Source organism: Lutzomyia longipalpis, chromosome 2 (assembly GCF_024334085.1).
Source record: "Lutzomyia longipalpis isolate SR_M1_2022 chromosome 2, ASM2433408v1".
Taxonomy (NCBI): domain Eukaryota; kingdom Metazoa; phylum Arthropoda; class Insecta; order Diptera; family Psychodidae; genus Lutzomyia; species Lutzomyia longipalpis.
The window spans coordinates 28930287-28956197 of NC_074708.1; the positions used below are offsets into that span (position 1 = coordinate 28930287).

General features: G+C 37.0%; 3 protein-coding genes across 3 annotated transcripts in view; 2 read left to right on the forward strand and 1 right to left on the reverse strand.

The window, feature by feature from the left end:
* The window catches only part of LOC129791241 (fatty acid synthase-like), a 1176504-nt gene that overhangs the window by 1063838 nt on the left and 86755 nt on the right, over nt 1-25911 (reverse strand). The window lies entirely within an intron of this gene.
* Nucleotides 1-25911, forward strand: part of LOC129789960 (pupal cuticle protein) — a 1201887-nt gene that overhangs the window by 1026526 nt on the left and 149450 nt on the right. The window lies entirely within an intron of this gene.
* The window catches only part of LOC129789892 (uncharacterized), a 52858-nt gene that overhangs the window by 15545 nt on the left and 11402 nt on the right, over nt 1-25911 (forward strand). The window contains exons 3-4 of the mRNA XM_055827011.1: nt 10492-10575; nt 23844-24300. Coding sequence (XP_055682986.1) covers nt 10572-10575; nt 23844-24300 — 461 coding nt within the window. The 5' untranslated portion in view covers nt 10492-10571. The remainder of the gene's footprint in view (nt 1-10491; nt 10576-23843; nt 24301-25911) is intronic.

The window sequence follows — 25911 nt, forward strand, 5'->3', positions numbered from 1 at the left end:
CATTTTGGGAACATTTTTCAGCTACTATAATTATAAATTTTCACAATGTATTTTCTCTACTTGGAAAGCTTTCATATTTCCATTAAAAAAGATTTTTATTTTTGGCTCTATTGGTGATGACGGCACCCAAAAGTTCACAAAAAGCTCTTCACAAAATATCGATAAAAATCAGCTAAAATATTTTATGATTTATCCCACGATTGGGAATAATAAAAAAAAAGTCTGAGTGGTGTAAAATTTAATTACTGATGCCATATCGATTTACATTTTCCTGTTCTCAGAAGTTACTAAATCGTTATTCTTAGAAAAAGGCCTAGTCATACTCCGTGCGGGAGTATTTGCGCTATAATGGGGCAAGAGGAGGGGTCTGGCGAGCGTACCAACCCCTGAAAAATAATATTGCGTTATTGATATTGGGAAAAATTTATAAGAACCCACACAGCTCAATATTGACTCTTTTTCACCATCATCCGCAAACCTCCACATAGCTCTCCGCCCCAATATGGTGGGCCCTGGGAGAAGGGTTTCATAGAAGCAAAACGAACAGAGATATAGGCACCCCTTAAACTCGTGAATGAGAGACTCGACGGCAGTGTGATGAAGATGGGTGGAACATTTACATTTTATCCATAAATAAATTTCTCCCTTAAGTGAATTTTCCATGTCACATAATTTAGTTTCCCTTCACATGAGACAACTTTCAGATTTTGGCAGATTTATCTATAAATTCCCCTCCTTTTCCCGCTCAGAACCACAGAATAACCAAAACTCTGTACAAAGTTAAGAATTAAAGAGAAATAATATTTTGAAAAGTTTCCTTTGAACAAATGCGAAACATTTTGGAAGAATAAGAAAATCTCTCGCAGGGGAATGCTTATCTTTTGCAAATGGAAACAAAAAGGGGATATCCTGCTGTGGGAATTGTTTATAAACCAGCAGATTAGCACACTTCTTGCCAACATTCTTCGTCATGACAATAAAAGCATGTCAGGAAAATACAAAGATAATTATTTTACATGAATAACCTAATTGCTTTTAATTAATTATATATAATTATACAATAGAAAATGATAATCTTTAGTTGACCGACAATATTATTAAAGGATAATTTGTATATCTATATTGCATGACGTGTAAAATATTATAATTAAATTAGAATTTAATATCGTAATTGTTTAGGGATTTCATACAAATATTATATTTTAGTTCTAAAATTTTACAATATGTGAAAAAAATCATTTTATACACGAATTAAGCCCCTGATTAACTGGAAAATTATTATGTTTGCCAACTGATTTAGTCTGTTTAAATAATTTTCTTAGTGCTTATCTAAATAAAATTGAAAATTAAACCCTTAAGAGAAATTGATAGCATTTGTGGGCCAGTCTACAAATACCTGTCAAATGACAGAATGACATTCAATATGTATCACCTGTCAAGTCAATACAATTGTCATAAGTTATTAATGTCAATGTCAACTATATCCAGTTACCTTACATCCAGATTACAGTCATTTTCCACGAAAATTTATTTTCTAACACTGCATTGTCTTGGAAATCCTGAAGGAAACATAAAGGAGAATCAGTAGGGTATCCAATGATTTCCGCTCCCTTTCATACCCAGAGCTACCTCTTCGCACGTTTCTTTTATGTGCAATGTGAATTCCAGGAAAAAAAAATTATATTGCGACTAAACTCAATATTCTTCCATTATTTTATAGCCATCACCTCTCTCGCACTTTTTATTGACACAATAAAGTCGTTGAGTTTACTGTATATAGGTTAGCATATTAAATAAAAAACATAACGATATTTTTATGTTTCACATTTTTTTTCTCTCTCCTGAAGAGGCATTAAAAAGGACACTTTTTTGTGAGAGAGAACGCGGTGTATCTAAATCCCATCATGAGCTTTTCAGAGGAGTTTTTCATCTGTGCAGTGTGGCGCAAATTTGGGGTGATTCCCATGAAAATTTCCGCAAATTTTCACTCGTGGGAAATATGTACAAACTAACAAGGAATTTTCATCGATTGCTAATCCAAAATTCAAATTAAGGGAAATTGGTTGTCGTTTGGGAAAATTGTTGAGAAATCAATAAATTCAGGAACATCTGTCAGATTTTATAAAAAATTATATAGGTAGGTAAATAAGAAGCTTTCCATATGTCAAGGGTGCTTTTGTACAATGTGCTTTTTTGCACACCCTCACACAAAAAAAATATTTTCAGTGTCAAAAACCCTCAAAATATCCTTCACAAACTTTTCCCATGTATAGGCAGGCATCCCCAACCATGGAATTTCTTTTTGAGTGGAAAATAATTTTAGAGATTCACATCACATGGACTGTGTTGAAGAAATTTTGAAGTGAAAATTATTATTCTAAAATCAAGTGTGTGCTGAATTAGTGCAAATTGTTTTTTTTTCATCAGTTGAATTCAATCGTTAAAATGATAAAGAGCTCTCGCGAGTGAATTAAAAGAAATTAATTAAAACTTAATATATTGAACAATAATTAAAGCCAATTTAGTGAATTAATGAAAAGTGCGATATTCCAAATATTGGTGAGTCCTATTTAAATTACATTCGTGGTCCTTCGACACCGGAGCATTGGACGAATTGCTCCGCACCAGCTCCCTGTGGATTCTCCCGCGCCCCCGCGCCACACTCTTTGCTAATTCACTCCCAGACCTGAGTGAACACCCCTGGAAGATCATCAGCAGCCCTCCTGCACTCCCTCGGTGTTCTCTCAACCCTTTTTTCCCTTCCAAAAGAACACCTCCGCACCCTCGGAATATACTCCCTTGCATGGGCCATTTTTTAGATTTCTGTCCGTTCTTCCCCAAGTAACGACTCAATCTCAAAGATGACAATCTCCCAGCATTGGGGGTCCCTCAAGGGACGTATCACAAGAATCTTTAAATTCGTAAATGATTATGATCGATCTCAAATCAATAATCCCGGCGAGCTTGATAAGCTTCGAGCCAAAATTGATTCCCTCCGTGAGATTGAGCACCAAATCCAAGAGCTGCAACCTCAGCTCACCCCATTATTTAATTCAGAAGAAATCAATGGGGAATTCGATCGCATCAAGCTTCTCCTTACAGCGATCAACGAAATAATTGATGAAGCTGGCGCATCAGCTACTTCGCCACATTTTACTGACCTTACTGACGATGAGAATGACAGTGATTCGTCGCAGAAGACAATCGTTGATCCCCCTCAAACATTTCCACAAAATGATCTCCATAATTCCACGCCGATTCCCCCGAATTTTGGCACTCCCAATCCCAACAATTCTTCTGCCTTTGAATTGTTCATGGAGAGATTTTTCATGCAGCAAAATGAGACGAATAGAATGATTGCCTCAGCTCTTGCCATTCGGGCAAACTCCTCATCACCCTCTGATGAAATTCTCAACAAGCTCACTGATGTGATTCATACACTCTCTGATTCCCAAGTCTCCTCATCAAGCCATTCAAAACTCCCTACATTGTCCGTCCCTCAATTCTCTGGTGAATTCTCCTCCTGGAATTCATTCAAGGACATGTATCTAAGTGTGATCCACAATAATCAACGCCTGTCGAAAATCCATAAGATGCAATATCTTCTGTCTTACCTCACTGGTGATGCAAAACGTCTTATCGAGAACATTGAGATAGCTGAAGATAAATATGATGCTGCCTGGCAATCCCTGGTCAATCGCTACGAGGATAAAAATGCTCTTGTGTCCGCGAATATGAAGCGAATGATCTCTCTACCATCAATTCCCTTCGAATCTGCAAAGGCTCTCAGCCAAATGCATTCCACAGCGAATTCCATCTTGCAATCCCTTGCAAGCATGTCCGTTACAGGTGGTGAACATTGGGTCATACACATTCTCCGCGAAAAGCTTGATCCTGAATCCCAAAAGCTTTGGGCTCGTGCTTCCAAAGGAACTCTACCGACATGGGAGGAGTTCAACAAATTCCTGATTGATAGAGTCCGTGAATTAGAGATTTATTCACCCCAAGCTCCATCCAATGCCAAGCCCAAAAATTCTGGGAATTCAAAGCCAAATTCTCAATCAAAACCTTCCTCTCTGTTGACTGCAGAATCCACTGAAAATTGCAAATTCTGCAACCAAGAATCCCACAAACTCTTTTTGTGCCCCAAATTCCGTGCGAGCACCTCTGCAGATCGTCTCGCATTTATTCGCGCCGAAAAGTTGTGTCGAAATTGCATTACGGAATCTCACATGACTCGAGATTGCCCCCGTCCAGGATGTAAGAAATGCAATTCGAAGCACAACACATTGCTTCACGGTTCATTCGAAAATGTTCAGCCAAAATCTACAAATTCAAATCCTCCTCAAGAGACATTATCTCCAAATCCAAGTCCTCCTGTTCCAAAGGCACCTGCTCAACCTAATCCACCCAATCCAACAAATTCAAATTCACCAGTTGTTTCAGTGAGCACTGTTGCAATTGCTTCAAATCAGCCCATTGAATCTTTCTGCCGAGTTTTCTTGGGAACAGCGATTATAAAGATCTTGGACCGAAATGGAGATGCGATCCTTTGTCGTGCTGTAATTGATAATGGATCCCAATTGAATCTGATGACAGAGAATCTCGCACAGCGTCTCAAACTCCCAAAAATCAATTGCAATTTTGATATTGGTGGAGTTCTCGATGTGAAGTCCAAGGGAAAATACAAAGTTCGCACACAATTCTCATCTCGCGATGGAGATATTTACTACCCAATCTCCTGCAATGTGATTCCCAAAATTACAGGAGAACTTCCGAATTGGCGTGTCGATCCCAAATCCATCCCAATTCTCATTGATCTTCCTCTTGCTGATCCCTCATGGCATGTGAGCCAACCCGTGGATATCCTCATCGGTGGTGGTTTGTTTGCTCAGCTCGAGTATGATGAGTCGCATCGTCTTGGTGAGGGATTCCCAAAATTGAAAAATTCAGCCATCGGTTGGCTAATTCTCGGTGAACATGTCGTTGACCCTTCAAAAAAGAACGATTCTTCCACATCCTCTGATTACAATCCCATGTGTAATCTCACAACCCTTTCTTCAATTGATAATTCCCTCAAGAGATTTTGGGAATGGGAAAAGGTTCCATCCAACAAAGCCCTCACTCTTGAACAGAAAGCAGCTGAGGATATTTACGTACGTACCACAATTCGAAATGATGAAGGTCGCTATGTAGTCCACTTGCCATTCAAGAACAACGTTAAGCATCTAGATGACAATAAATCTAATGCTATCGCTCAACTCTTCCGCCTGGAACGACGTCTTGAGAAAAATCCTGAATTGCGCCTGCAATACAATGCCGTAATCCAAGAATACTTGGACCTGAACTTCCTTGAGCCCATTCCTCCTGAGGAATTACATCTTGCATCCTATTACATGCCACATCATTGTGTTGTAAAGGAATCATCTGCCACAACCAAGGTGAGAATTGTGTACAATGCCAGTTTCAAGTCCCTTTCAGGCAAAAGCCTAAACGAAACACTAAGGATTGGTGGCGTTGTACAACCTGATCTTGTCACCGTCCTTCTTCGATTCCGCAGATATGCAATTGCAATGTCATGTGACATCACAAAGATGTACCCTCAAATTCTCCTACATCACCCACATACATTCTATCAGTGCATCGTCTACAGATTCTCAACAAAAGATCCCATTGGATATTATCGTCTTAAGGGTGTGTGCTTTGGGGTCTCCGCTTCCCCTTTTCTCGCTACGAGAACAATCAATCAACTTGCCCATGATGAACGCGAGAATTTTCCAATCGCAGCCCCAATTCTGCTGGAAAATATCTATGTCGACGATTGTCTGGTTTCTTTTCCCAGTCTCGACATGGCTATCCAAGCTCGTGATCAACTAATCGGAATCATGGAATCTGCAAAAATGAAGCTTGCAAAATGGAGCTCAAATAGCCGTGAGCTTCTGAATCCAATTCTCGGAGATAAAGATTCTCATCAGAATGTAGAAATTTCAGATGATGATAAATCCTCCACAAAGGCACTGGGAATGATGTGGAATACATTTACTGATGTTTTCGCTTTCGAATTCTCTCCTCGAATTCTTGACGCTACAAAGAGAAATATACTTTCTCTAATTTCAAGCCTTTTCGATCCCCTAGGTCTTGTAGGGCCAGTGATTATTGAAGGGAAGATTCTTCTTCAGCATCTCTGGAAATTGAAGGTTGATTGGGATGATCCACTTCCTACTGAAATCCTTCCAAAATGGCTATCCTTTGTTGATGGTCTAAAACAAATCCACAAGATATCAATCCCCAGATGGGCATCTGATATTGCATTCCCTCAAGATGAAGAATTGCATGTCTTCACAGATAGCAGTTCAATTGCATACGGTGCTGCTGTCTATTACGTAACAATTGACCAAGACGGGAGACGTACCTCACGGCTACTGATTGCCAAATCCAAGGTAGCTCCTGTTGATCCCCGTACAATCCCCAAGTTGGAATTGTCTGCTGCATATACTGGTGCAGAATTGCTCAAATACGTCCGATCAATCTACACAAACGTGACAAAATACTATTGCTGGACTGACTCTACGATTGTGCTTAACCAATTGTACTCTACGAAAGAGAAGCATGATGTGTTCGTCGGTCATAAAATTTCAGACATTCAAGAGATTACAGAAGTCTCAGCTTGGAGACATGTGAGAAGCGAATTAAATCCAGCGGATATCATTTCCCGCGGATGCACGCCTGAAGAACTTTCAAGTTCACCCCTCTGGTGGACTGGCCCTCAATTTCTTACTTTGCCTCAATCCGAGTGGCCGATCTCATTTGAACTGAAACAATCTGATGCTGAAAAGATTGACCATCAAACTCTCATTACTAACACAACCCCTCCGATCCCTAATGATAACCCTGATCCAACAATGCATAGCATTTTGCTCCAAAATTCCTCAGACTTCTCTGAAATGGTCCGTGTAGTGGCGTTTGCCCGTCGGTTCCTTTACCATAAATCTTTCCATGGTCCACTATCAGTGGACGAATTATCCTCCGCTGAGAAGTCTCTCATCGGGTGGGAGCAACGGCGAGGGTTTGGAAAGGCAATAGAGTCTCTCCAACGTGGCAAATTCTACACGGCAAAGGAATTCAGTCATCTCAAATCTCTACGTCCTTTTGTCGATGAGGATGGTCTTCTACGAGTGCAAGGTCGTCTCTCAAATTCCTCCGAAAGCTATTCTACGAAACATCCCCTACTACTCCCAAAGGGTGATCTAGCATACTGGATTGCTAAAGCTGAACATCTACGCCTCCTACATGCGGGACCTCAACTTCTTTTGGCAAACTTGCGTCAGAAATATTGGCCGATAGCGGGAGGACAATTGGTGCGCACTGTAACCAGTCGATGTGTCAGATGTTCACGAGTGAACCCAAAAATGCAACAACAATTGATGGCTGATCTACCAAATTATCGTGTACCTGATGATCCCACTCCATTTGTCTCAACTGCAATCGATTATGCAGGCCCAATCCTCATTAAATATGGAACTCGGCGCACAAAAACACTCACCAAGGCTTATATCTGCATCTTCACTTGCCTTGCTACAAAAGCAGTACATTGTGAGGTCGTCAGCAACCTTACCACTGATGCGTTTATCGCAACATTGCGCCGATTCACTGCACGCAGATCCGCACCAAGTGACATCTTCTCAGATAATGCAACGAACTTTGTGGGAGCAGCTCGAGATCTATGCTCATTTTTTGAAGACCAAAAGACTCAACATGATATCATCGATGCAGCTGCTCAATTCAGCATTCGTTGGCATTTTGCACCACCAAGATCGCCTCATCATAATGGTCTTTGTGAGGCTGCTGTTAAATCTTTTAAACATCACCTAAAACGAGTTGTACGTGATCATACTCTCACCTTTGAGGAACTATGCACTGTGACTGCACAAATTGAAGGAATCCTCAACAGCAGACCAATTACACCACTCTCAACTGATCCTTCGGAATCCATTGCATTGACCCCAGGACATTTCCTTATGAAAGAATCACTTAAGGACCTACCATCAATGAATCTTCTTGATCTTCCACTCAATCAACTCGACCGTTGGCAACTCATTCAGAGAATCGTTCAAGAGTTTGCCAAACGCTGGAAGCTTGAATATTTGACAACATTGCAGAAGAGAACGAAGTGGCAACAAGAAATTGAAAATCTTCGCATTGGTGATATAGTGATTGTATGTGAAGAAAATGCACCTACATTCAAATGGCCTCTTGGTCGTATCACTGAGATTTATCCTGGCAAGGATGGAAAGGCCAGAGTTGTGCTTGTGCAAACTCCCAAAGGAAGTTACAAACGCTCGATCGCAAAGCTATCAAAGCTTCCTGTAGAAGGATTAACACCTTCTGATTAGTAAATTGACATGGAGTCAATTGGGTGGGAGAATGTTGAAGAAATTTTGAAGTGAAAATTATTATTCTAAAATCAAGTGTGTGCTGAATTAGTGCAAATTGTTTTTTTTTCATCAGTTGAATTCAATCGTTAAAATGATAAAGAGCTCTCGCGAGTGAATTAAAAGAAATTAATTAAAACTTAATATATTGAACAATAATTAAAGCCAATTTAGTGAATTAATGAAAAGTGCGATATTCCAAATATTGGTGAGTCCTATTTAAATTACAGACTGTGAGAGTAAAAAATGGTGTTCGTCTGAAATTAAGTTATGCCTCTTTTGGGGCTTCCATTGACTCTATGAATTCTCATGGAAAATTGTTACAGAAGCCTCCCTCAAACCACGTTTTTTTGATAAGTGTAATCGATTGTTTTTCGCAATTTAGACAAACATAGAGAGCAGAATCCTGGTGCCTAATCAAAAAAATGTTCTTGTTTACCCTGTTACATGAGATTTTATGCCAAGATCATTCTTCCAAATAGAGATTCATTACAAAAAAAGAAAGAAAATTCTCCTTTTCTTTCTTGTTTTGTTAACTAAACTTTATGTACAATAAACATGTTGAAAGAAAATTTGAATTGTTTTGCAGACATTTTACTTTGATTGAAAACTTACAAAAAGACAAAATGAATACAAAATTCATTTCCATGAAAATATATTATTTAATTTTCATCTGAATCATTTTAATTTCAATAATTAGTAAAATAAATACTGAAAAGCTCCTGAATTCCTTGACTTTTAACTATGCTGTAAGTTTCTCCTTTCATTGTGTTTTCAGTAAGAACTTTACTCTTGTTCACACCGCGAATTCCATTAATTTTGAAAACTTTCAACTTTCCGCTTAAATTGTACCGCAGCTGTTGAAATCCATGTTCACACTAAAGTTTCAGGTAGACTTTTTACGAGAAATCGACTCTATGTGAGTGAAAGTATATAATTCAATGAATATCTATTACATTTGGTAAAGGTACTTCTGCTGAATTACACCAAAGACGGAATGGAAAATCTTTCATTTTTTTCGTTTAGAAGTAAAGTTTTATTCAGATCATGCATCGTGTGAACTCTTTTCCCCGATAAAAGCTCCTTCAGAGCATAATTTAACAAAAAAAATTGAAAAGGTATACAGTATTTTCCATTACGGAAGTATGTATACCTTCAATTTAATTCTCTTTTGTTTGAATTTGCAATAAGATTGAAAGTTTTCTTGTCTTCAAAATTAATTTAAAATTTCAGTGTAAAAGGTTACCTTTTACAATGTATTGGACAGTAAACTTTCATCATTTTAACTCATTCTTTTGCATACATAATAAGCACTTTGTCACACCATCTTCTATCATACTATACTTGATCCCCCATCAAAGATACATTGCTCTTGATGGCAGAATAAACATCCAAAATTTTCTCGTAACATAGGCAAATTTATACGAAAGTAAAATGAAAATATATGCGTTGTGAGACATATAAGCGTTAGCATAGGATATCAGGTGTTGACACCTGAGAATAATGTTTTAGCAACAGTGAGGTTTCATGTTGAAAAGAATTTATTTTAAAATTCATCAGCATCTTTTTACAATGCTAAATTTTTTTTATCTATTTCTATAGGAAAGAAGAGTGTTTGGATGTTTAAGCGTTCTAAAAGTTAAAAGACTGTAGAAAACTAGGAAAATTAAACTTAGGCTATAAGAAGTTTCTATTTACGGAAAATTCAAACGTATTCGATTAACGGAAAGGTTTAAAAACTTCTTATTCGAAACAGAAATTCAGATAAAAAATTGACTTAAAATAAGACTTGCGAAAATTTCAAAAAATTCTGTCATCATATCTGCGTTAAAACACAAAATTTTCCCCTAAATTCGCACAGAAAACTATGCTCAGGGGTTAAATACCTCAATAGGCCATAACTGATGAGAATGTGGTACGCATAATGTGAAACTCCACTGTATTATAAAATTTTAAATTTTATTGATATCCTTACGAGACATGCGATAAGAGAAAAAACATGTTAAGTGATTCATTGTCAGCATTAACTTAACACTTGTCTTCGTCTTTCACTTTGCAGAGAAAAGTCACGCCATTAGCGTTGCCAGGAAAGACAAACGAGCTCTTTAGCATAGGGAGAAGCTGAAAAAAAATCACAAAATGGGTAAGTTAATGAATCTTCCAGCCTCGTGCGCAATTTTTTTATATAAATAGCTACAAAAATAATGTAAAACCTTTGGTACGATTTATCTGCATTAAACACACAAATTGTGACTATTAAAATGCTATTATAGAAAGCTTAATAACTTTTTTTTCAAGTTTGAATGAACTGTTGCTGCAAAGCTCAAATGAACTTTTTTATTGCCCTCACACACAGAATTGCGAGAAATGGTGAAAAGTTTTGAAAATTGAACTAAAAGGATTTTGGGAAGTGGATTTTCCACGAGAGTTAACAGTGATTGATACAACACGAGTATTAGAATAGATTGTATTGGGGAATGGGGGTGTTTTCGATGCTTCACGTAAAATGGTTTTATCGAGGAGAAATGAAATTCATTTTAATTCCAAGCACATAAACTAGGAAAAGTCGTGAGTTTCACACAGAATTTCCACACAATGATTGTCGTGTGTGTGTGTGCACGTGGAACAGCATGAGGGAAACCTGCGATTGGGGGAGGTAAATGTGCCAATTTCTAAGGACCCCACAGCGCATATAAAAGGTGGGCATAAAGCTTCTCTGGGATTTTGTGTGGTGTACACCATGCTATTATTTTGCCCTACGTGAAAGAGAAGATTTCACCACCATATAGTTTAAAATTCTGACAGCTTTAAGTGAAGCTTTTGAGCTACAGACAACAAAACCAAAACCACTGAAACTTTATATTTTTCTTTTACGGTTAGAAATCTGTCTATGAGCTTGATATAAAATTTCTCGTGTATGCAAATACCCAACATAGCGCATAAATAAATTTTCCACCTCTATAACTTTTTCTCAATTTTCCATTCTAATTCATATCAAGCTTTTTTATTCATCACACATTCATTTCCACGACGATTTTTTTTTTGTAAAGATGGAAAGGCAAAAACATTTGAATTCATGTGAAAAATTTTCGCGAGGCTTTACATTTCCACACACGAAAGAGGAATCAAAGAATTTTCCCCATGGGAATTTGACGAAAGAGAATTTCAAATTTATTATGTTCGAATTGGGACTGAGAAATAAAATGCAAAAATACATTTCTCAAATTCAAAGAAAGTTGAACTTAATTTTAATAAAAAGAAATACTTTTTTGAAATGGAAAATTCATTTCACGATGTGTTGCAAAAGATTATGTTGGTTAATAAAAAATAAGAATATTTTGAGAATATTCCGTAAAATAAATTTAAAGTTGAGAAAAAATGTTTAATTAGCATGAAAAGCTTTCCTGGAATTCAATTCATAATGCTACAGAGCTTTTATTGGTAAATTACCTACAAATCACTAAAATGATGCTGATTCAGCAAATTAATATATTTTAGAAAATCAGCATAAATCTGGGGAAGACATTGGGCGATTATTCTACTCAAGGACCGCAAGTAATTAAATTCTTATTCCCCTTAGTGCGCCCTGGGCATAATTCTGTCTTGTGCTTCATATTTTGCGGTCGCCCATTGAAAATTTCAAATTAAATTAATTGTCGTGTAGCAAAGAAAGTTGTGTGGCTACACTGTGTTGTTGGTGAAGTTTTTGAATATCTTCTGAGATATTTGCAAGTTTTGCTAATTCTGAAAACAATAATTTACATGATTTGTAAAACAATTCTTCCCAAATTGAACGAAGAATATTGTCAAAAAGTTTTTAATTAAATAGATGAATTTTCTTTGTATATAAAATCTCTATTGATATAGTTTACTTTACCTATATATTTACATATATGTTGGCATTTTGTTCCCCGAGATGTTCATTATGGAGCTTTTGCAGCATCAAGATTGCGGGCGAGGGATATAAATTGAATTAAATTCTTACCGTATAAATTAAAATGTTACCTATAGATTATATAGGTTGGAGCTTTTTGTGCACATGAAAGGTGCTTTTATCTTTTGTGAAACAATAAGAGCTTTAGGGCCAAAAATGTAACAGAGAAAAATCAATAAATGAGAGGAAAATAGCCCAATGATTTGCTCATTTGGTGGTAAGAGAATTTTAACCCAGGCATGGGAGTAAATATAAATTTATCCCCAACACGAGGATTTATATTATAATTTGGCTCCGTAACAAGCCCCAGAGGGGAGATTTTCGGGGGGTGGTCCCTGTCGGTAACCGGCATCACTTGTGACGCGCGGCTAAATAATTAAATGAAGAAAGGATGTGTGACTAGAATTTAATGATTTGACGTTGCCCCTGAATTTTACGCACAGTTTATTGTGGAATTGATTACACAGCGCGACGCCAGGTGATGTAAATTATATTCCCAGAGCGTTATGAAAGCTTATGTCGGAGCGGGGGGTTGAAAAATTGAGACGGAAATTGTATGGATTCGCCACACCTGTTGGGCGATTGCTAACCAAGAGGGGGGCGGGAGGGAGAATGGCGGTATCCCGTCTTCCCTCCACTTCCATCTTGTCAGTATTTTCCAACTGCGGTGTTCACCTGCACGTTTTTTTCCCCATCATTTTCACAACAGATTTTTTCTCGTACTACCATCTCCTTTTAGCAATTTGTGTATTATAGGCAAGAGAGAGGGTGAAAACCTCAGAAAAGCTCAATTTCATGTGCTCTGTCATGTGAAGCTACACGTTTTAGTGCACGAGGAGTGTAAGTTTTAATAAATTACCCCAAGAATGGGGTGTTTATTGAAAAATTCAAAATGTGCTTTAAGTGAAAACCATGCTTACGTTACAAACTACGTGACAATTCAGCTAAATGCAAAAATGTTGTAAAAGAAAATGCTAAAATGTCCCCATATATTGAGAATACAAATATTGCGATATTGAAGTGAAAATTGCATATTTCATGTGCCATTTCAGGTAATACAGCAGACACCACCTGGGTACTTTTGAAATGCAAGAACTTTTCCACCAAATGCCATTCAATTTGCGCACAGCGCAATATGATATTAAACTATTTTTCTGCATCAGAAAATCCCGGGAATTTCATTCCAAGCAATTTTTTCTCTTATTCAAAATTGAATAGTCATTTCTGTAGCATTATTATAAAGTTTTCTGCAAGAAAAATTTATTGTTGTATTTAAAAGTTTTTTTTTCATAAATATTGCTTCTTCGTGATGCTACCCTAAGCACATAGCCTTGAATGTAGAGAAGAGAATAATATTTATTCATTCTTCGTGATTTTGATTTATATTTATTTATGAAAAAAATTTAAAGTGCAAAGTGTTGGTGAAAAACTACGATAGCAGAAAATTGAGAAAATCTTTAATGCCAAAAGCTTCATTGATGATTTTTATGAGTTAAACAATTTTTTTCCTAATTTCAAGTTATATTTTTGAGAGGTAGTCAGATGACCTTAATCTGTGCAAGAACCGTTGTGACATTTACAAATTAATGAATAATTAATTAATTCTGCCTCCGGAAGAGAGAGCATAAATAAATTTTAACATCTCTTAGCGGAACAATCTACATTCTGTTGAAAAAAAAATTATTAATGTAAATTCTCGTAAGAATTTAATTTAAAGTTTACTTTAACTTGTGTTATGAACAATTAATTCAATTCTAAGAATAAGAATTTGAAGATTATGCTCTTGAAGCTTTAATGTTAGGTACAAAAAAATTCTTGAAGCTTTCTGACTTCTTTCTCTTTCAAATCTCATCCACACTGAGCATTATATATAACTTTTCTAGGAAATCTGGGTGAGAAAGATCATTAGTGAGTTTCTTTCTATATAGACATTTGGAATGTTGAAGGAAACGCGTGTACTCAATTTTTGGGCAAAATCTCCGTGAAGTGTGTATTAAAGTGTGGATTAAGCATTTGAATGTGATCCATGGTAAAATCCGTGGTATTTTATTTCAAGTGTGTAGCTTTACCTCTTCAGTTACATTTCAATGGTAGGTAATGCCTATTGCGCACAATAATTAACATAGCATTTTCATGTGATTTACATACACAAGAGGGTGGGGATTAGTGTAAATTTGTATTTTAGTAAAATTAAAATTGGCGCAAATGACAAGGGATAATCAGGGTGGGAAGAATTCACAGTTTATATTACATTTTAATCGGTTTAAATTACCATTTTGCATGGAAAAAATATACATATCACACACACATTTTCCACATTTTCCCATTAATCTTATTATTTCCTCAGAGAAACTGCATAAAAGACGACTAATTTAATGCTTCAACACTTTTAATGAAAAAAAACCCCAGTGAATCTCTCCGGGGATTTTTCATTGCTTCATCAACATGGAGAAAAACTCATTTTCTCTCCGTTACGAGTTTTTCTTTGCCAACACAAAGGGGATGAGGTTGTGGGTTTTGCTATAAAATCAATTCAACATTTTTTTCCATTAGCATCTTTTTGCATAATGTGTGAGAATTATCAGGGCGCTATTGCGGTAAAATACTGCCGGGCCTCTTGCCCTTTCATATATGGAAGTTTAATATGGTTATAGCTACCACACCTCCCCATGGGAATGTCCTCGATGAAATATTATTTTGCTTTTATGTGTCACCACACAGATGAATTGTATCGTATATGCTGAGGCTGATAAACGATTTGAAAACCACTACCGAGGGCCTTCACAGAAAACCCTCCCCAGTGGGGTTGATAAAATTTGCTCTGGTCAGTGATTTATTGGATGGGAACTACCTCAAAAACCACAGCAGCAGTGAATGTATTTAGCGCCATGTGAAAGAGATGAGCTTTCCTCATTTTCACAGACGCTCTGAAGCCATGCTGAGGGGATGATATTAATGTGAGATGAGTTTAATATTAAATCGCGTAGATTATTTCCCAGAGAGAGAGAAAAAATTAAATCTCATCCACCTCCTTTACATACATTCATAGCTAGCTATCCAACACTCAGTGATCGTGTCGATGAATTCAGCATTGTATTGCGTCGAAGACAGTCAAGGAAAGATTTTCATTTCCATTTTAAATTGCTGCTTTTAGTATTAAATGATTATGTGTTTTGCATAAATTTTACAGCATCATTTTCACACATATTATCCCCGCAATCCTAAAAGAAGATTCCTCCTCATCATACCAACTTACTGCAAATGCGTGATAATTTTACAAAACATCCCTGAAAACACCAGAATGACTTAACCATGATTTTTTTTTTTAATTTTGTAATTAAAAGTTTTACATTCACTTACAATTAAAAGGAAAATATCTAATTTTTAATTAATGGGATAAAAATCGAGAAGAATTATTAAAATATTACAAAAATATAGTTTTTCATTTTTTTATTTAAGTAAATTCTAATAAATTAAGGAGTTTACTCAATTTTATTTTATCTCTCGTTATGCTCGAATTACTTTGAAAATTTATGATAAATGTCACCACATTATTCTATCGATTAATTACGGTGTAGGTAATGAATTGCGTGTTAGACATCAATAAAACATTCAGGGTACTTTTTGTTCTCCATAGGAGGGACTTTTTCGTGATGATTCGTCCGCATACAAAAACCCATGATAAGTACATATTTTATATATATTTTCATCTTATAAAAAAAGACGAACAGTAATTAATTTCCGGTTGTTTTTCTTAAGCCCCATACTGAGAGAATATTTTGCTGTTTAAGCACAAATTGCTGAGAAGGAAGAAACATCTCGTTGATACACCGCAAAATCTCTTGGAAATCCCATTGAATTACAAATTGACGATGAGGCAAAAATCAGTTGAAACCTATAGATTTTATGATTTCGGGTAACCATTTGCTGAAGAGTTGAATTTTGAAGATTTCATTTCAAATTGCTCTAAGATGGGCCCATAAAAAATTTATGAAACAATCACACAAATCTCTTTCCGCCCAGAAAATCCCACGCCCATATATAGCTTTTCCTCCTTCCCGAAGCACGTGAAAAGGAATCTCAATGGTGATTTCTTACCCTTTTCCAGGGGTTGGGGGAGGATGAGGGTGAAAGGAACCCAAATCTATCGCGTACAGTTTTTTTTAGATCTTCGTTCCTATATATGCTGACATTATTGCGCGGGTGTGTTTATCACAGAAGCGCAAATAATACCCAAAAGTGTATTCCTCTACGTGGTTTCTCATCTCAATGGTCTCTCTGCAGAGGAGAGACAATTTATATGATTGCTTTGCTTTCTAGGGGCTAGGGGGAGGGTAGGGTGAAAGTTCTCCATGGGACTTGCCCTTGTTTGATTCATGGTCGTTGGATCGTGACACAAACCTCAAATGGCGGAGAAGAAGCCAGAAAAAAGGACTCTTGGGTAAATACAAGTTAAATATCATTGTCTTCCTCTATTTGAGCTTTATGCTTGTCCCCAAACAACCCCAAATACAGCTAAAGAAGTGAATTTCCATTATTTAAACACCACACAACCACATCTTCGAGGGACGCTTTAGGGGTTTGCAGAAATCAAGCAATGAAATTTGTTACAAAGTTTCCTTCTGTAATTTATTTTTCTTTAAAACGTTAGAGCTTTCCTTTCACTTTCCTCGACTAAATTTAAGTTTTTTTAAGCAAAATTTAATTTTTTTAGGCTGGACGTAAGTTTTTTAAAGTTAAACTTTTAAGGTTTTCATTGCTATGTCAGGAGGATGAATCGAGGTTGAATGTAGTTTTGAATTTTTTTTTACCCATAACCGAAGACGATCTAACCTGACTGTTTTTGTGCGTCAAAATTCAGCTAACCTTGAAACTTTAAAATACTTAGATCTAGCTTTAGAAAAGCTTGGCCGATCCTAACCTAGCATGAAAAACATTAGCTAATTTGGAAAACTTTTACTTTAAAAATCCTAAGTCTTTCTAAAATAAACTTAAACTTTATCTTAAAAAAAAACTTAGGCCAAGCTTCTACTAATTTAGGCCTAGTCTAAAAAAAATAGGTCTAGCTTAAAGAACCTATGCCTAGCTTCAAAATCTTAGCCTGATTTAACCAAACTTAGCCCAGACCTAATAGTAAATTTCAACCATTATCTACATGTTGTAATGGCAGTAATGACGGTTAGATTATAATAGCTACAGCGATGGTGATGACGACCATAATGACACAGAATTTACTTTCCAGTAATTCCTTTCTCCCATTATTTAAGGACAGTTTAAAGTAGTATACAAAACTACTATCCTTCATCTAAAAGATAATTCTCTTTAACCCAAAATGTCTATAGAAAAAAAGGGTTTTAAATCGTTTTTCTGTTAATTGAATTTATAATTTTTGTCCCTTAATTCCGGGAAAAACTTGTACACCAGCAAACAAAATAGAAAGACGTAACATTTCAGAAGCAATTAATTTGCCACTCAAGGGTAAAAAAAGCCACCCCTTTGGTGTGTAGCAATTTTTCATGGATGGGAGTTGAAGAAGTAATTTAATGGATTAGTCCTTCTACCCCATTACGTGCCCTTTCCATTGAATTTTTTTTCCTTCACTCTGTATCTCCTCTTTCATTTCCCCCCAAGAGAAGGAGGGTGGGGTAGTATCTCCTTACACTCTCTGTGGTATCTTATTCATCTTCATCTCCTTGCTTTTCAACGGTCACAGTGGTGGCAATGTGGGTGATTGTATATCATTGATTTGCGGGAGTTTGTTTCCCACCATACTCACACCTCACACCCAATTTTCCCACAACTCAACACTGGACGAGCTTTAGGCCACATGTCCAACACCGACGAGACCCAACAGGGGTGTTGTATTTTTTCATGCCTCATTAATTGACCCAACGTGCAGATATTCAACTACACCCTTGTAGCAAGGCTTGTAGCAATGAGGAAACACAAAAAAATCATCATGAACACCATGACTTCATCTCACGTACAAACATGTGGGTTCATCCCTTTGGAATCTTCTCGCATGTTATGCAATATAAGCTCTCCCTCCCAAAGAAATAAGATAGAATTAGGGAGAAAGAGAGAGGAAAATGTGGGATAAGATTGAATGCCCTATAAATTATATTTATTCCATTCATCATTTCATTGACCATGGGCAATTCACCGCAAAATTAAATATTTTCAGCATAAAAATGTGAAATTCTCTTGAGATTTATTCGCCATTTTTCAGCAATTTTCCTCTTGGTCTCCCCAATAAATCATCAAAGAAAATAAAAATGAAAAATAATTTAATTTTTTCTTACTGTGGAGGTTAAACTTGAGGCGGAAGCATTTTAGAGATGAAAGAAACTTATAATACTACAAATTCAATCGATATTTGTATAATACGATAATACTACGCAGCGTACTATTTTTATTAAATACCTACAAAGAATTTATAGAAAGTCCGGAAAATCCTCAACATTTGTTCAAACAATAATCTTGGGGCTAAACAAATATTTAGACATTCCGAAGCTCAGCTATGTGCTTTGTATATTTTTCTTCAAAATGTTTCTTATTTTTCCTCTTCGATATTTTCCCATTTAAAGGTAAATATACCTCGGAAGATTATTAAAAATAAATTAGGCCACTGATTGAGGCAATATCCATACCTATCACGGCAATTTCCCAACGTGCTTCCCCCAAACAGGGAAAACACATCAACAAGTACAACAATGTAAAGTTTTTTTTCACCCTCGAGTGGTAAAGGTATTAAAATGAAGAAAAAAAACACTGGGGAAAATCCCCTTCAGTAAATACACCCTCTTCCAGGGAAACTCTCGTGTGCTGCCTATATATTCTTTATACCTTTATTGCCTTCCTGCACCAATTGGTATTGACTCACTCAGAATGAGACTTCGAGAGAAATTTCCTTTGAGAAATCTCAAAGATTTCCCGAGCTTTTCATTCGACTTTGCAACTTGTTGAAAAGTCTCCTCCCCTTTGCTTGGAAATTGTTAATCTAAGACAAAAAGAGAATCAAGGCAGAAAAGGGGTATTGAGGAAATTGATGAATAAACCTACCAAGGTATTTTGGACAGAGTATTTGTTTTGAATTTTGCGAGTTTTATAATATTCTGCGAATGTTAACCTGCTCATAGAGTGAGTATGAGTATCCTTACATTTACGGTAACTGTAATGGCTGACATTAATTAACGACGGTCAGATGAGAGATTAGAAGAAAGCGAATAAAGACAGAGAGGAAATGATAAAGAAATAGAGGCACGAGAGTAGCTGAGCATAGCTGAGAGAGGTAATGAGAAGAAAGGCCGGTGCGTACAAAGAGCTTTCTAGAAGACTTAAATTAAGATTGCACACATAGAATATCTTGAGACAACACAGTTTTATTTACACATATTCGTATATTAAACTCCTAGGAAAGGTATTATTTTCCCTTATAAATAACTTGAGAAAAATTTATGATTGCTTTTAATTGATATTTGTGACATTTATTGATTTTTTCTTCACAAACTCTTTTTATTTATTTTCCCACAATAGAGAAATTTTCCTTGGAAGCTTACTCCATGGTCCAGAACAAAAATGCGAATGAAAAGGGATGACGTAAAAATTTAATTTATCACCCGATAGCCATACAATATAATATTTATTATATACATGTAGATATATTGTATATCCCTGAGGAATTTACTGGTAAATCGATAATTAAATGAATAAATGAGAGGGAAAAATAATTAGAGTACACCCTATTCTCTTGATTATTGGACGAAAAAAGATACGACGTCCCAGGGGAGCAAGGCGTGAGTTTTTGTGACAAAGTTTTAGGGGTCTTCCGGCTCCCTACTTGCAATAAAATGACAAACGTATTCCCGATTATGGCTTTTATTTCTGTGTAATTTTCCTTCACAATGATTATGGTTCGATTAAATAATGTATAAGGAAAATATATAGGTGAAATTTCCCTCTTTTTCCCCAAAGGTGATAACAAGATTGATTATGGGAAACTTTGTACCCAAAATAGATGAATAAAATTTATTTATTTCAAATAAAGCTCCACCTTGACCGACTTCCCAGAAGCTTTTCCCGGGAAAAGCTTCATTTACTTACTTAAAGGCTCTTTTTGATTTTAGTGCAAATTAAATGAAATAGCCGCGCGTCATGTTGAATAAATTAAACGTCGTAGAAGATGTGTTAAGAGCAAATTAAAATTTAAATGAGTCCAATTGTTTCCTAATGGCACTTAGACTCTGCACATAGTGCTATACAGGAAGAACAGCAGCAATTATAAACGACTTTTTTGCATTATTTATACATCACAGAGTGGACAGAATTTCCAAGAGTTGGAAGCTTTTATGAAACAAATGCAATGTGTAAGAAGCTTTTAAAGTTGCGCTAGGTCTTACTACCCCGAAGGTGGGTAAATTGAAGCTTATTAAAATAAAGAAACTGCCTTTTTCGCACGTCGTGCAAGAAAATAAGTTGAACAGAATGACAATTAGTGAGTATATGATGCGTAATTTATTATTTAGAATAAGTTTTTCCTTTTCTCAAAGAACCTTTAAGAATATTTTCTCAGAGATTTTTTTTTAATGTTAATACGCACCCCGAAGATTTAATTCAATATGAATGTGATTGACAGGAATCGTGGAGGTTGTATATAAATTATAAATAATACGGCTATATAATTTGACACGAAAGAATGATTTAAAATTCAATAAAAGATTAATTTTGTTTGAAAAACCACTCGACAGGAAGGAATAAATTTATAAGTTTAGGGCGTTCAACCACAAAATATTAAATGAAATATCCTCTGTATTTAATTATTAATGTGTTAATTTTTGGGCAATAAAATACAAAGTTTCCCGCTTAAATTGTTACATGTATTAAAATTGGATTTTCCACTCTATTGAGCACTAAAATCATTTAATGCAACATTAATCGATTAGTTTCAGAGAGTTTTGCACAAAATCTATGCTAGTAAACATTGGTCATTGTTTGAGAAATAAAACAAAATAAAATTTACGTGATTCCAACTTGGGAAATAAAACTTTTACCACGTCGTTGCACAAATTTAAAAAAACTTTCATCTAAACTTTTTTCCTAAAGTTTTCAACTTGGAAATTTCTAAACACAACCTGCATTAGAAAAATGTTGCAAAACCTCATGGTTATGGCATTTATAGGAGTTTCTAAAACTCATGAATTTCATCATGACGTAAATATCTTTGCAATCCCCGACGAAAGTCTAAATCCCTTGTAATTCTCCTTAACGGCCATAAACTCCTCGGTGTATGATATTTATGAGATATATTGCCAGGAAATCTCTGCTTTATCTTCCAGAAGCTCATTAAAAGCACCACCGCGCGTGTTAAAAAAAATTCCTTTTTTTTTCGAAAGAAATCTCAATGGGAGAGAGAAAATGAGGTAAATCACGACGAAAAAAAAACCATTGAAGGTGCGAAAAAGCACTCAAAGATGGATTGAATCAATTTATTGGAGTTCAGTGCGGGGAGGGAAAAACGCGAAAATCACAATTGGAGATTCTGGAGAATTTAAAATTATACCAGCCATTAGTGGTGTGAGGGGGGGGCGTGCCAGCACGTGGGTTGTGAGAGATTGATAGGGCTTTCAGGATCCCGTGAAAGGGACACCCAAAAAGGAACGGGAGATCCTTTTCCCGCGGTGCCAAACACTCCTCCGGGTGGCAATGGAATGAAAATTTAATCACAATATATCAGCACCAACGGGAGCACAGGGGGTGGGGGCTGTGAAAGGAAAAGTGAATGACATGGTAAAGATGCCCACAGTTTTTATCGGAAACCCTCTTTCACCGATCAAGCTCGCTTTTTTTTCTCCCAAAAGCTCTTGCGAAGCTGCTGGAGCATGTCAGTGGAGTACTCGAAGTATATTGGTTTTCATATTCGCCCCGTTCCCATCTTTTCTTACCCTGCAATTTGATTTTAATCAATTTTCCACCTCCCACCTTCGTCTGCTGTTTATTGTAATTCACCCTGATAACTCCTTTTCATCATCCTTCTGTCCCATTTTTTTTCTCCTATTGCCAAGGAAGAATTTCAGGGGGTGAGGGAGGAAAGGAAGCTTCGGGGATGGGTGCCATCTAAATATAGAGAGAGAAAAAAACGAAGAAGTACAGCATGGGCGGGTATCGCAAGACACTCGATGAAACGACCCAAAAAAAAACGAAAAAGAGAGCCCAGAGTAAAAGGCAAGGAGGTATAATTAAATGAAGTTTTAGAAGTGACACTTCTTTTTCCATTGAAGCATTTCATTCTACATTTTGCTCATTTTTCTGCACGAAAAATCAATCATTTGAGTTTTTTTTTCCTATTTAGAGTACCTAAATAATGGCCATATAGAGGCCTACTTCAGGGAAAATATCGCATTTCCTTGAGGGATATTTCATTTAATTTAAAATAAATTACGGACTAAATTAGGTAGGTAAATAATTACATAGACTTTGTAAACAGGAAGAAAAACTTGTAAAAGTTTAAACATAGAATTGTTAATTAACTACATAATAAGGCCCAGTTATGTACCCACATAAATTCAATTAAATTTCGTAATTAATGTTTTAAGAAAAATACTTAAAAGTCCTCACATTAAAGGTTAAATTTTTTCTTATAAAGAGTCCTATTCATCATGTATGAAATAAATCTCTACGATACAAACCTAATTAATTTTCGTTTTTGTTAAATAATTGTAAAGCATTTTCAAAAACTCAAAAAAACTTTGGTCATATTTCGGAAAAGCGCTGGGAAATACTACTGATGAATAAGACTCTTTTTTTCGAAGAAATTTTGAGATGCCTGACATGACAACCACCAGGCGTCTCCATTGTCATCTGTAGTTTTTTGAAATTTCTTATTAAAAATTTTACTTATTCAGCCACAAAGAAATCCTTGAAATCTTTGAATTTTGTACTGAAATTTCAAGATTTCAAGCGAATTTCAAAGGTTTCTTAGTCGCTGAGTAAGACCCATTGTTTTAATGACTAAAGCTTCTTTTCTAAGGTTTGATATATTTTTTAACATTTGGCATTTCTTTGATAACGTTTGCCGATTCGCCTATTCTTTTTGAACGTTTCGCACTTTAAAATGTTTGGTGTTGCTTTTTTAAAAAGGCTATGTGGATGTTGAATTAACGTTTAGCCTGAAAACTAATAAAAAGCTTTTCTAACGTTAGAAAAGCTTTTTTGTTAAGAAGAAAACTTCCTTCCTAAACTTTTTTAATGAAATTTTTGCATTGAAATAATTTGCTTTAAGCTTCCTTGAGCTTTCTAAGCTCTCAGAGAGTGTTTATACACTAAAAAACATCCTCCCTGGCTACATACATGGAATAAACCATCCAAAAAAAATTTTCTTAATTCTAGAGTTAAAAAAAATCAAATTTTAAATCTAAATTGAACTAAATCATTAATATTTGAAGCTAATTTTACTTTTTTCCTTCATTCTTGTTTTTCAGATCCATACAGAATGCGTCGCTCCTCATTCACCCCACAGTTTAGTGCTTCCAATCAGGAGCCCCTTATTGTGGTGGAGGAATCCGGCGGTGGCGAAGAGGACGATCCGCCGAGCAACAAGTCATCGCCACGCAACAGCCTGGACATCGACTCCCCCGTTAATCCATACTTGTTGTCACCGTGGCGGGATCCACGGGAGACACGCAAGCACTCCCTGCCCACGCCATCATGCACAACCGGCATCACGGCCAGCCAGGTGCGGCGGCTGTCGGAACGCGGCGGCGAGGGTTCGGGGCCTACACCGCGCGAGGCTGCCTTCCTGGCTACACTATCACAGGCGCCGGCGCCCACGCCAGGCGGCCGTCGACATTCCGTCGTCACCATCTCCAAAGTGCCACCCGCACTGTTCGGCCGCAACCGGCGGGAGTCCATTGCGGCCTTCCCCACTGGCAGCAACAGGTAACACCCTCCCACTCATACATTCATCCCCAACATAGCAATGTGAGAACCCCAATTTTAACGCTAATTGAGAAGGCGGAATCATAATTGTCTCAATTATTTTGCCTTCAAATTCCTTTTTCCGCCACTTTGCTCTCTCAAACAGAAATACCTGCGCGAAGGTGAAGAGATTTCTGCCTTTCTTCCCCAATGTTCTGATGATTCCATCAAAGAATATAGCATAAGTGGGGAATAGCATATGTTATGCAGCGTTGCATTGTAGCATACTAAATTTTAGTGCAATGCAGTTACACTTAATGCTCGCATAAAACTATTTTCGCTTTTCATTTAAATTTCCCTGTAAAGTTCCTGAACATGAATTCAGATTAAGTGAGAGATAGCAGCATACAAGGGATAGGATTTACTCCATCTACATACCCATAAAATAAATTCAAATTCTGCGTAGGTTTTGAAGTTTAATTGCTGGTCTTTTAGGGGATTTTACATGGAACATATATTTCTATCAATGCTCGTAATTGCGAGGAGTTTTGATCTGAAATGGAAATCGCGGCAATTAAAAGTCATTTTGCTTATTGCATTCCTCTCTTTTCCAAAATGTGGAGGAGTTGAGTGAACATTTTGGGGAGATGTAACGTGCGAAAAAATTTTGAACTTGGCTTTTGGGAGGTTAACTTTTATTCTGTCAAAATGTCTCCAAAACGACGAAGGAAGCCGAAGAGTGTGTGCATGATATATGTTCTTTGTATGTATTTGTGTGCTACTTTTAGTTATAAATTTTCCATCCCCACAGGGAACGAAGTTCAGTCTGGAGTAGAATTCTGTCCAGTGAGATCTACAAGAGTGTCGAAGACGCCGGGAGTGAATTTGTGCCTTCCCCGGAACTGCAGCATCTGTGTCGGACAGCTTCCCGCCAAAAGAAGACGCCGGAAGTGGAATTGTGTCGTCCCAGGAATTGCATCAGCTGCGTCGGAGAGATTCACGCCAAGGGAACCCGCCAGGAGATTGGGGAGAATCAGTTGGAAGATTTGGCGCATCTCACAGGCTCGAATCGGACACAGAGGTCGGTCGTCAATTGCCGCCTGTGTCTGGACGTTAGATTGCCAGTCTTACTGGCAAGGAAAAGTGCTTTCCCCGGTCGCCAATAGCCGGAAGCGTCAGCAGGACAAGGGAAGTATTCCTCTGACGAGATATTCAGGTCGCCAATTGCCTGAATCCAGCACATACGGGCCCCGTGGAAGAGCCAAAGCTCACCTGCCGGTCGTCAATTGCCGGATTTGCCTGGGAACATCTCTATCGCCACCTTTGGTGCGCGGAGAAGTCTGTGGCCTGGTCGTCAATTGCCAGCGCTCATAGAAACGCTATCACACGGTTCCTCAGGTGAGCCAGATCTCACACAGCGAGAATTGAAACGCACCCACATATCCTGTGAGGGAAATATTGCACAGAAGAAGTCAGCAGGCGAGCCCCTGAACGTCGGTGGAGAGTAGGAGATCCCCGAAGGAGATCACAACAGCAGCAGGAAGAGAAACCACCGTAGATCGAGACACCCGCTGGAGAGAATCCTTTTGTGAGGAGAAGAAGAGTCAAAGCCCTGTAACCTGAGTGAAGAAT